Raw genomic sequence first — 10,682 nt, forward strand, 5'->3', positions numbered from 1 at the left:
GGGGAGGGAGCACCCCGCTGTTGATCGCTGCCCGGCACGGGCACCTGGAGGTGGTGGAGTACCTGCTGGATCACTGCGGGGCCCGCGTGGAGGAGGGGGGCTCCGTCAACTTCGATGGGGAGACCATCGAGGGGGCCCCACCGCTTTGGGCGGCGTCTGCTGCCGGGCACCTGGGGGTGGTGCGCAGCCTCCTGGATCACGGCGCGTCAGTGAATCAGACCACGCTGACCAACTCCACGCCGCTGCGGGCTGCTTGCTTTGACGGGCACCTGGAGATTGTGCGCTATTTAGTCGGGGAGCGCGGGGCTGACCTGGAAGTAGCCAACCGGCACGGACACACTTGTTTGATGATTTCTTGCTACAAAGGGCACCGGGAAATTGCACGTTACTTGCTAGAGAAAGGGGCTGATGTCAATCGCCGCAGTGTGAAGGGGAATACTGCCCTACATGACTGCGCTGAGTCTGGCAGCCTGGAGATCCTGCAGCTACTGCTCCGCTCCAAAGCACGCATGGAGAAAGACGGCTATGGCATGACTCCTCTGCTAGCTGCCAGCGTCACTGGTCATACCAACATTGTGGAGTACCTCATCCAAGGAGGGCTGCAGCAGGAGGAGGAGGAGGTTGCAGGGAACCAAAATGGGACCTGTGCATCAGGTGGGAGCCATCAGAGATGCTGCGGCGCTGGCAAGGAAGCTTCTCAGGGCTGCGATGAAGAGGGGTGTGAGAGATGTTGTGCCTCAGCTTCCAGTCAGGAAGAGCAGCAGGTCCCTAATGTGTTCTGCACTCGAGAGGCTGCTGTGGAAGCACTGGAGTTGCTGGGTGCTACGTTTGTGGATAAGAAACGTGACCTTTTGGGAGCCCACAAGTACTGGCGAAGGGCAATGGAGCTTCGGTGTGAGGGTGGGCAATATCTGCCTAAACCTGAGCCCCGGCAGCTGGTGTTGGCCTATGACTATTCCCGGGAAGTGAGTTCGCTGGAGGAACTGGAAGCCTTGATTACTGATCCAGACGAGATGCGCATGCAGGCACTGCTGATTAGAGAGCGCATCTTGGGCCCTTCCCACCCAGACACTTCCTATTACATCCGTTACCGAGGAGCAGTCTACGCTGACTCTGGCAACTTCGAGCGCTGCATTAACCTGTGGAAGTATGCTCTGGACATGCAGCAAGGCAACCTGGAGCCTCTCAGCCCGATGACTGCCAGCAGTTTCCTTTCCTTTGCTGAGCTTTTCTCTTACGTGCTTCAGGACCGCTCCAAAGGCACTTTAGCTACCCACTTGGGCTTCTCTGACCTCATGGGAGTACTGAGCAAAGGAGTCCGGGAGGTGGAGAGGGCTCTGGTGCATGGCAAGGACCCTGTAGTTGACTCGGCGCAGTTCACCAAGACACTGGCCATTATCCTCCACCTCGTCTTCTTGCTGGAGAAGGTGGAGTGCACCCCGGAGCAGGAGCACCAGAAGCGCCAGACTATCTACCGCCTGCTGAAGTGCAGCCCCCGGGCCAAGAACGGCTTCACTCCTTTGCATATGGCTGTGGACAAAGATACCACAACAGTGGGACGTTATCCCGTGGGCAAGTTCCCATCGCTCCACGTTGTGAACTTGCTTTTGGAGTGTGGGGCTGACCCAGATAGCCGTGACTATGACAACAACACCCCGCTGCATGTTGCTGCCCGCAACAACTGCCCGCTGATCATGAGTGCCCTGATGGAGGCTGGAGCCCATATGGATGCCACCAATGCCTTCAAGCAGACTGCTTATGAGCTGTTGGATGAGAAGCTGCTCACCAAGAGCATGATGCAGCCCTTCAATTACATCACCCTCCAGTGCCTTGCTGCTCGCGCCCTGGACAAGCACAAGATTCCCTACAAGGGTTTCATCCCTGAGGAGCTGGAAGCCTTCATTGAACTGCACTAGGGCAGGAGAGCTGCAGTCCCCAGCCTTTCCCGTCGCCTGTGTCACCCCGCAGAGGTAGCGCAGCCTGAGATCTCAGGCCATCCCTGCCTAGGTGCCGAAGGCCGTCGCTGTGCTGAGACGGGCTGCGAGCTTTGTCCTCATCTGTCACCATCAAGCTGGCATGCGCAGGGGTAGGGGAGGAGGAGGCTCGAGAGCTCATGGCTGTCCCTCATTATTGTCATCTTCAGGTACCAGATCTCTCCAGTGCACTGTATCCAGAGAAGGCCGCAGCCCCTGCCCTTTCCCATGCCAACTGTCTTGTCCTGAGAAGGAAGGAAAATGGAGATTCCCTGGGACCTGTTGCCTCTCCCATTAGTGCTGGATTAACTCAGCGTTAAGCTTTGGAGCAGCTACACATCACACATGTGCTCTAGCCTTTCCCATCCCAAGTACTGAACAGATAGGAATGCAAGTGAGGAATAAAATATCTTCCAACTAATTGTTTCCCCCTCCCCTTCCCCGATTTGGTACAGTACGAGTCTAACAGCCGAGTGGCTTGTGCTCTGCTGAGGTAGTTGCCTTGCATGGCAGTAGGGTTGGGTATGCTGAGGACGTTGTGTTTTTTTTTTTTCTCCCTTGGTTGGCCAAGTAGCAAGTGGTGTTAAAGGCCTGAGATTTCAATGATTGTGCATAAAGCTGGGTTATTTTTTCTCTTTTTAGAGCCAGGCCCTATCTATGCTGCAAGACTTCTTCAATCCTGTAAGATATAGTAAGGTCAGTTCTGGTTATACAGTTTCATCAATAGATGTTGGGTTTTATGAATGGGGAGGAAAAACTGCTACCTTAGAAACAAAATACTAATGTGGTGTTCAGGCCATTCTGCACACGTTCACTCCCTTTCCTGTGCAGAGGTCCTTCAGCTCCAGAGGTCAGCAGGGATTGAGCTGTACAGGGGGGACATGGCCAGGTTTCAGAGCCAAACCAGTGCACCCTGAACCGTCTTTGAGGATGTGCACTTGGAAGCCCTCTGGGGTGGAAGGTACTTGTAGGGTGGGTGGTACTTGGAGGGTTATTGAAGCAAGTGAGCATTGGTGGCATCTTTGCATGAGGGTGGTCTGAAGGAAGAAGCGAGCAAGAAATGGAAGGTAAATGTGCCACCTTGTTCTTTTGAGGTTTATTAGTGTTAACCGATTAGGCTCTGTTAATTATCCCATTCTGAAAGCCTACATGGAGTTGGTTGTTAGCATCTGGTTTTGGCTTTTGATTCTTTTTGCAACTTTACTGAGGATGGTGCTACTTCAGAGATTGAATTTGAAATCTCATTTGGCTACTATTTGGGCAAGCTCCTTTCTTTAATTAGGATCTGCACGCAACTTGTTTTTCTCTTTAAATCTGTAGTCTCAGGGTAGGTATTTGCCTCCATTAGCAGAACCCTCCTTGGTGGTAAACAGTCAGTGTTGGTAAACATGATGCCGTTCCAGCAGTTTATCTTCTTGCAGGGGGAGTGACTGGGCTTTGGCAGCCTGTGGCTCATTTCTTGGCCCCGGGCAGAGTGGAAAGCACAGTTGGGGGTGAAGCAGCTGCCTGTGAGCTTTGGGAAAGGTCAAGACTGGGAGAGCAGAACCCTGACAAACAACCATGCACTCTATGCTACTGAAGCTTCTCTACTCGTATTTATAGGCCAGCGTATCTGTATGCCTCGATAATCCAGTGCTCTGCCCCTTAAAGATATTGTAGATCTGCCATTACATTTTTGCAGTGTTAGCTATAACATTTATTTATAAAGCAAGGAGGTTTAACTTTTATTGAGATGTAAAGTGCAGAGTTAGTTTAGCTACATTCTATTTTTTTTTTTTTGGCTGAAATCGGAACTAAACTGCAGGAATGGAATTTGTTAATTTGTGAGCTGATGAGCGCTCTTAACTTTAAATAATAAAACAAAAAATGGCTGCTAGAATGCAAGTGCCTTGGACTTCTTGCTGGTAAGCCTCTATTTTCAGCTCATTTCATAGGGATGGTACACTTGTGGGTACGGAAATACTGGGCGTTTGCAATCAACAGATGTGATTGTTTCATTCCGTCATTACTCCTGGGAAAAGCTAAGCTGTATTGCAATTGGAAAATTTCCCCTGAAAAACAATAACACTGACACTGAAATGACACCTCTCTTTATACACTTTGCCTTGTCTTTTGATGTAAATGAAACAACGTGAAAGGATGCCGCTCTGTTGAGCCAGATATTATCTACCTTATATACAGTTGGGACTGTGGGCACAACGAGCAGAAGGAGGGACGCAATGTGGCTATCATCTGTTTATGGTTTTGACCCCAAAAAAGGCATCTGTCTGATCAAAAGCAGAGGAATTAAAGGTATTGGAGTTAGTTCCACACAAGGATTTGGGTTTCCAAAAATGCTCGGCCTTCCCCAGTGAGGATGGGAGAGATGAGAAGGGAGTTCTTCCACAGCTGGGATGGGGAAGCAACTCTGGAGCCGGGATCCTGTGATCAGGTAGCTGGAGGATCCAGTCAAGTACAAAAGCCTCAAAGAGGAGGATACTTTGTGTAATAGAAAAGAGTTTTAAATTTTTTCTTTTTTAACACATCAATAATCTGTAATTACATGGCAAGGGCCTAGCGATTAGATTTTGGTAGTAATTGCTGGGTGGGAGAAATCACTGCATGAACTTAGGGGTCATTAAAATGAACAGTCCTTATTTGTTGTAGGTGTTGTCTGGGCCAGCTCCGGTATGTGGGGCAAAACAAGGAGTTGTGGGGAGCAGTGAAATGTTTCAGTGATCATTTTGTTTTCTTAGTAATTATCTTGGACAGAGATTGGAGTATTTTTTCACTGGCGTGGCTACAGACCCTCTCCTGTAGCACACTGCTCTCCATGAGCCCTTCTATACACTGCCATGGACAAAACGTCCACCTTTTATTCCTTTCTTAAAACCTAAGATGTGGTTTTCTCTCTCTAAACTGGTAATTGACCCTCTTGACAATAAAGCCTCCCATACAGGTTTCATTAGAAATGCAAAAGTGATGAGAAATTCACTGGGGTTTTCCCGGAGCCAGTGGCTGGTGCCCTTCTACGGATGTCTTTGGAGCCTCCTCCTGCCCTAAGATGAGTGTTTACAAAGAAAGGGGCCTGGAGCATAAAGGTAGGGATACTGTGTCGGCGTTTCCCAGGTACCCAGAGAAACCGGGGAAGAACGAGGGGGTCACAGACACACGTGCATTTTCGTGGTGAAAACAAGGCCCTGGTGGCAACGCTTGCTTTCCAGGGTGAGCAACCAGAGAGAGGGCCCTGAAAATGTGGGAAGAGTGAACCTGCTGCTGCGGTTAAAACAGGGCTGTGACTCCTAAGTGGAAGTTGTTCCAAATGACCTTTGAGGCTCTCACCCCTCCACCCACAGTAAGCTTAAAAAAAAAACCCCAACCCTGCAATGTTTTACAGGCTGCTGCCGTGTCTTTCCCTCTCCCTCTCTCCGGTCCAAGCAAACCTGATGTGACAGCGTTAAGGTTGTTTACAAGCTACAGCAGCTTCCAGTTGACTAGTTTTGCATGACATTTATTTATAGAAAGTAGAAGAGCTTGGGAAGGAGCGACGTATATGTTTTCTCCCAAGGGGAGGGGCTGTCCTGGTGGCTGCACAGCAACAACTGCAGCGTGACAGGAATTGCAGTAACACAACACCTATTTGAACAAAGGTGATGTAGAGGAGAGAAAATAGGGAAATAGAAGGAATCCAAGCACTTGGAGGATTCCAGCAGACTCTGTAAAGAGTAAATGAGTAAATCCACTGTCACTGGGTCCTTTGAAGTTAAAAGCCAAACTGTTTCAAAGCTGGAAACCAACAACTGATGGCAGCTTTTAAATAGCAATGATTTTATGTGGTTCTCATTCTGCTCAGGACAGAGAGGGCTTTAATTTGTCTGAGCTTGGTGTCTTGTGCTAGTTCTCAGCCAAGGAGGTCCAGGAAGAGGGGAGGGAGGCAGAGGCACCTTCTGTGGACCTGTGGCCTCTTAAGAGGAAGTTCTATGGGATTCAGATCCAGGACTGTGACAGCCGCGGCTCTGTTGCAGTTGAAGAGTAGGGAGAAATCAGCTCTCAGGTCCTACATCTGGTCGTGCCCACGAGCTCCAGAGCTTGCGCTGAAGTTCGGTCAGTGCCCGGGCTCTCCAGCCTCATCCTGCAGACATCTTCAGCCCCTCCTGAGGGGCATAAGCTGCTCAAAAATAAAAAGGCAGCAGTTGCAGCTTTCAGCACAGGGCAAGTGGAGGGGTCTGTCCTGTTACCTGCTATCCTCTGTGGAGCCAGGACTAAGGAGAGTCTGCCATTCTGATCTCTCCTCCATGCTGGGGATTCATGTCTCAGCAGTGAGCTTTATTTAGTAGGCTGGTGCATGTTTGGGAGGGCGTGCTTTGTGCAGAACGAGCTGGAGGTAGATTGAGCCAGAGAGGAAGAGTGAGAATTGGATGATCTTCAGCCCAGTGACCAGAGTGCTCCCTGAGAGGGGATTATTGTCAGCTGAATAGTCTCTTCTCCAAGGATGTATTAATGTCTTTCTTATGGATGTGTTGGTTGTAGGGCTTGGGTGGTTCTTGGACAAAGACTACAATCCAGAATTAGGCCCTGTGAGTGCCCAGCTTGGGTAGTCCCAGGTCCAGGATGGTCTGTAGGAGTCCTGCGCTTTGGCTGCCAGACAGTGCTGGCTCCTCTTGATTTGAAACCTACTGGGACAGCTATTCAGAGTGACACGAGTGCACGCACTTCTGCAGATACTCGAAACGGGGTCACCTCCCCCGTATCAATCACGCTGGCCCTCGAGGTTGACCTTAACAAGGACTTGGCAGCTCTCGGGCTCCTTCCTAGGGTGAGGAGTAGGGCGAGCGCTGCCCTGCAGCTTGCGGAGGCCCTGGCACAGGGTGAGTTGTCTCTGGAGCTGGGTGCTGTTGGCTGAGCTCTGGTCCGCAGAGGGAGCGATCCCGTTTCGGGTCTGGTGGCTTTGGGCTGACCTCTACTGACAGAGCAGGCAAATGGCCGTGGCAGGAGCCGTCGGAGGGAGAGCCTGGGGTCTGGGGCTTTGCTTCAGATGCCCGCTTTGTATTCCAAGCTCAGTAGATACCGGCTTGGTATATCCCTCGCCCAGGTCCTGCAGAATACCTCCCCCATTCCTGGCCCTTCTCCACCCCTTCTGTAATGCTCTGCTCAATGCTTTTATTTTTTCATCAAACTTTTTCCTCGAAGACAATAACACAAATAGGTGGAATAATCTCAGTAGGGAACATTTCTCTCTGCAACAGCCGGTCTGACAGGGCCCTGGTCCCACCTCTGACCTTTTACAGGCAGGTAAGGATGGAGGAGTGGACACTCCGCATCTCCTCCGGTCTCATTCCACCTTCATTAAGTAATTTTTTTTTTTTCCAAGCACAGCTTTACTGCAAGGATTCTTGTTTACCCTTGTATCTGGTATGTATCTTTAACAGTTTTCTTAAATACAGAAATACTTCAAGCCATACCTCCAGGGCACATGGGAATTTTGTCTTTCACAAACAAAAAACTTCTCTCTCTGTAGTTTCAGAGGGGAACTGGGAAAAGTGATCTCTTGATGCCTCAGCCCAGAGGCCTGCAGCCTCTCGGAAGTCTACGAAGCTGGTTTCCTGAACCTTCCTGGGTCTGATGCGAGAGGCTCGGGGGAATGGTGCTGCTGGTGTGCTGCAGCAAGGGGAGGGCACCAAGCACACAGAGTAGGTGTTGGCGTGAAGGGCCAAGAGGATACTCTGCAGCTCCAGGCAGACAGGACTGCTGGAAGAAACCAGTGGGACCTTGTGGTGCTTGGCACCTTGACAGGGGGCCACAAAACCCCCCAAAGCATCCCCTGTTATGAAACAGAACCCCACTGTGCCATTTCCCAGCCCCCTCTGCCCCAGAGGTACAGATGTGCAGAACAGTTTTTCCAAATAACCCTGACTGCCTCTTTGCTAATTCTACAGGAAAGAACCAGAGAAACACCAATAAATTAATTAAAATTTATTTGTAAAACCTTCCAGTAGCCTCAGAAAATAAGGAAAAAAGTATTCTCAGTTACTTGAAAATAAGCACAAGGAAAACAGTGCCAGGAGATTGCAGCCTCTTTTGTCCAACAAAAAAGGAAGGTAATTGTCTCCTGTGCTCCAGGAAAGTGGCACCTTTTACTCAGTGAAGTAAGAATAGTCCCGATCCCAGCAGAACCACTATAACCTAGGGTTTGAAACTGAGTGTCTCTGGCCTTGGCTGACCTGCTGTGTCTCTGATCGAGCATTCTACCTGGTTTCTTCCTCCCTGTCCTGCGGACCTGGTGTGACAGTTTCTACCTGCATCGTGTTGTGGTTCCCAATCTGAACCATTCGAGCGTGTTGAATGATGAGGGGCGGGATGCCTCCGGGACCTGGCATCATGTTGTAGTGGCCTGATGGGAAATGAAGTGGTTGGAAAGGAGAGGGACCCATCTGAGCAGGCATGGGCTGACCAGCGGGAGGAGGTGGGTATGTGGCAGGAGGAACGGTCAAAGTGGGGGGGCACCACTGTCGGGGTGACTGCTCCTGCAGCTGTGGCCGTGTTGCTGATGGAGGCATCTGAGGAAGAGAGCCAAGGTTCAGGGCAGCTAAGTTCTGCAGTGTTTGATACCGTTCCTGATACAGCTGTAGTTTCCTTTTCTGCATCAGGCCCCACACGGCTTTCCTCTCATTGATCCTGCTGGTGGTAAAGGTGTTCTGCACTGTCCTGGAGAACCCAGGGGAGTTCTCATCCAAGGGCATCAGCCCACCGAGCATGCTGGGAATCTGACTCCGGTCCAGGGGGTTCTCCTTGGGTACGAAAGGGATGACTGAGTCGCGCTTGGATGGTTTCAGGATTGACTCCATCAGAGCAGTGTTTGTCTGAAACATACACAGGTCGCACGGGAAGTTCTTGGTCAGCAGAAGGATGATGAAAGCAGAGTTTTCCATAGCATCCTGGAAGCAAGTCATATGGCTGCGCCCGGCAACGAAGAAGTCCTCACAGAGTGTGGCACCATTGGGAACCCCCATGTTCTCCAGCAGGTCTTTGACCCGATGGGCAACAATCTCGTCTTCACTAGCATGCAGGACTACAAAAGTGAAGAACTTTCCACCATCTAGCTCTGATGTGGGCACTGGTTCTACAGTTTGGAGAGGAGGAGGCCAGGCTGGAGAGAGGGATGAGTGGAGGGGTGGGGGATAAAATAAGTTGGAAGGAGATCCCTGAAGAGGAGAGGGAAGGGTTGAGGACAAGGAATAGGTAGGAGGAGGAAGGGAACAGGTTGAAATGGAAGGAGGTGCAGAGTTAGAAGGAATGCCTGCTGGAACACAAGAGTCCTTCATGGATGTGTGGGCAGGACCAGTATCCACTGTAGCTCTTGAGTCAGGAAGACCTGTAGATAATTGCTTTTCATCTTGCTTTTTGTCTATGTTTTCTTTCGGTGCATGAGGTTCTGCTGCCACTGTGCTGGAAACATCACTACTTTCGACAGGTTGGTTCACAGCACCCATTGTGGGCAGCTGCGTTTCGGGAATAGGGGGAGTTGGGTGACAGGAACTGACCTGCAGAACATTCTCTGGTTGGGGAACTTGGGCATCCGTGTCCTGCCTGGGATGAGAGTTGGTTCTGCTGGCCCAGCTTGTTTCCTGCAGGCCGTGGCTCTGTCCGTCCCTGTCAGGCTGTCCAGCACTGCTGGTGCTCCCTTTGCACGGCCGGCTGGGCTGGGGGTCACACTCGTGGGAAGAAGGCTGAGTGTGAAAAACAACTGTTGGTGATGAACTGATCTCAAAGTGACTGGGGAAGGAGGGACTCCCCAAGGAGCACAAGGTCCGTGGGCCTGAAAGGTGTGAGTTGCCTCCAATCTGAACTGGAGAACTTCTCAGCATGTAGTTTGGGCTGGCCGTCTGGAGAAATCCTACGCCTCCATCAGATCTCAGTGTCTGAAATTTGTCACATGGGTCCATGCTGATAGCAGAGCCATGTTTTTCCTGGTCCACAGGTGGGATGCTGTTGAGTGTTCCCCACTGAGTTTCCCTGCTGGCATTGCAAGCCTTGGTGGCAGCCTGGCAGGCTTTGTCCATGGCTTCATGACTGCAGAGTTTTTCCTGTGCCAACACTGAGTAGATCTGTGCCAGAAGCACCATGGCCCCTGCATCCAGCTGAGGAGGCTGCAAATCCTCCCCATCTTCCTGCACTCCTGCAGTGCCCAGTTTGGTCTGGTGGACATACTGGGCTGCCTGGTTATCTCTCAAGGCATCCAAACAAATTCTTGCATCTGCTTCTTGCCCCAGAGTAAGCAGGACCATGGCTTGCAGTAATTTTCTGCTGGGCCCAAATCTCAAGTCCTTTAGTTTATATTTGAGGCTAAGGAGTTTATCTTGTGGGATCTGGGATAGAATATTAAAAACGTCCTCAAAGCTTGGCTGGAGCTTGGCGCTCTGTGCCATCTCATCAGCTGGTGGCCCAGACGATGGACTGAAGCAGCGTGGATGGAAAAAGCATATTACGGCACTTGGAGCGAAGGTTTGTATCCCTGCGGTGCTCTGTGATGCCCTGGTCGCGCTTCACGTGTACCGCACAAACGATAGCTCTTTGCTGCTCAGGGGCTCATCTCAGAGCCGGGATATCTCTGTCCTGAGGAACCTGCGAGAAGAACACAGGACAACGCTCAGAAATAGTGATGTGGGGAGCTGGGGGGGTCCTTGCAAGGCTTGATGAGCTCCCAGGATTTCCCTCGCAGCTCTCAAGTTT

The 10,682-nt window shown here is 50.9% G+C and overlaps 2 protein-coding genes across 2 annotated transcripts; one reads left to right on the top strand and one right to left on the bottom strand.

Moving 5' to 3' along the window:
• Positions 1–5: 5 nt before the first annotated feature.
• FEM1A (fem-1 homolog a (C. elegans)) lies at positions 6–1,916 on the top strand (the record flags this gene model as incomplete). Its single annotated transcript, XM_009709097.1, has 2 exons — positions 6–620; positions 792–1,916. Coding segments are annotated over 2 exons (1,740 nt in total), but the record flags the coding sequence as incomplete, so codon positions are not given.
• Positions 1,917–8,197: 6,281 nt separating this feature from the next.
• Positions 8,198–10,378, bottom strand: TICAM1 (toll-like receptor adaptor molecule 1). Its single transcript, XM_009709096.1, has one exon. It carries the CDS (start codon positions 10,376–10,378, stop codon positions 8,198–8,200), a length of 2,181 nt encoding a protein of 726 aa, XP_009707398.1.
• Positions 10,379–10,682: the final 304 nt, after the last annotated feature.

Source organism: Cariama cristata, unplaced genomic scaffold (assembly GCF_000690535.1).
Source record: "Cariama cristata isolate BGI_N322 unplaced genomic scaffold, ASM69053v1 Scaffold25681, whole genome shotgun sequence".
NCBI lineage: Eukaryota > Metazoa > Chordata > Aves > Cariamiformes > Cariamidae > Cariama > Cariama cristata.

Excerpts from the sequence above, each read along its gene's own strand:
- TICAM1 (XM_009709096.1), bottom strand. The coding sequence starts at position 10,378 with ATGGCACAGAGCGCCAAGCTCCAGCCAAGCTTTGAGGACGTTTTTAAT.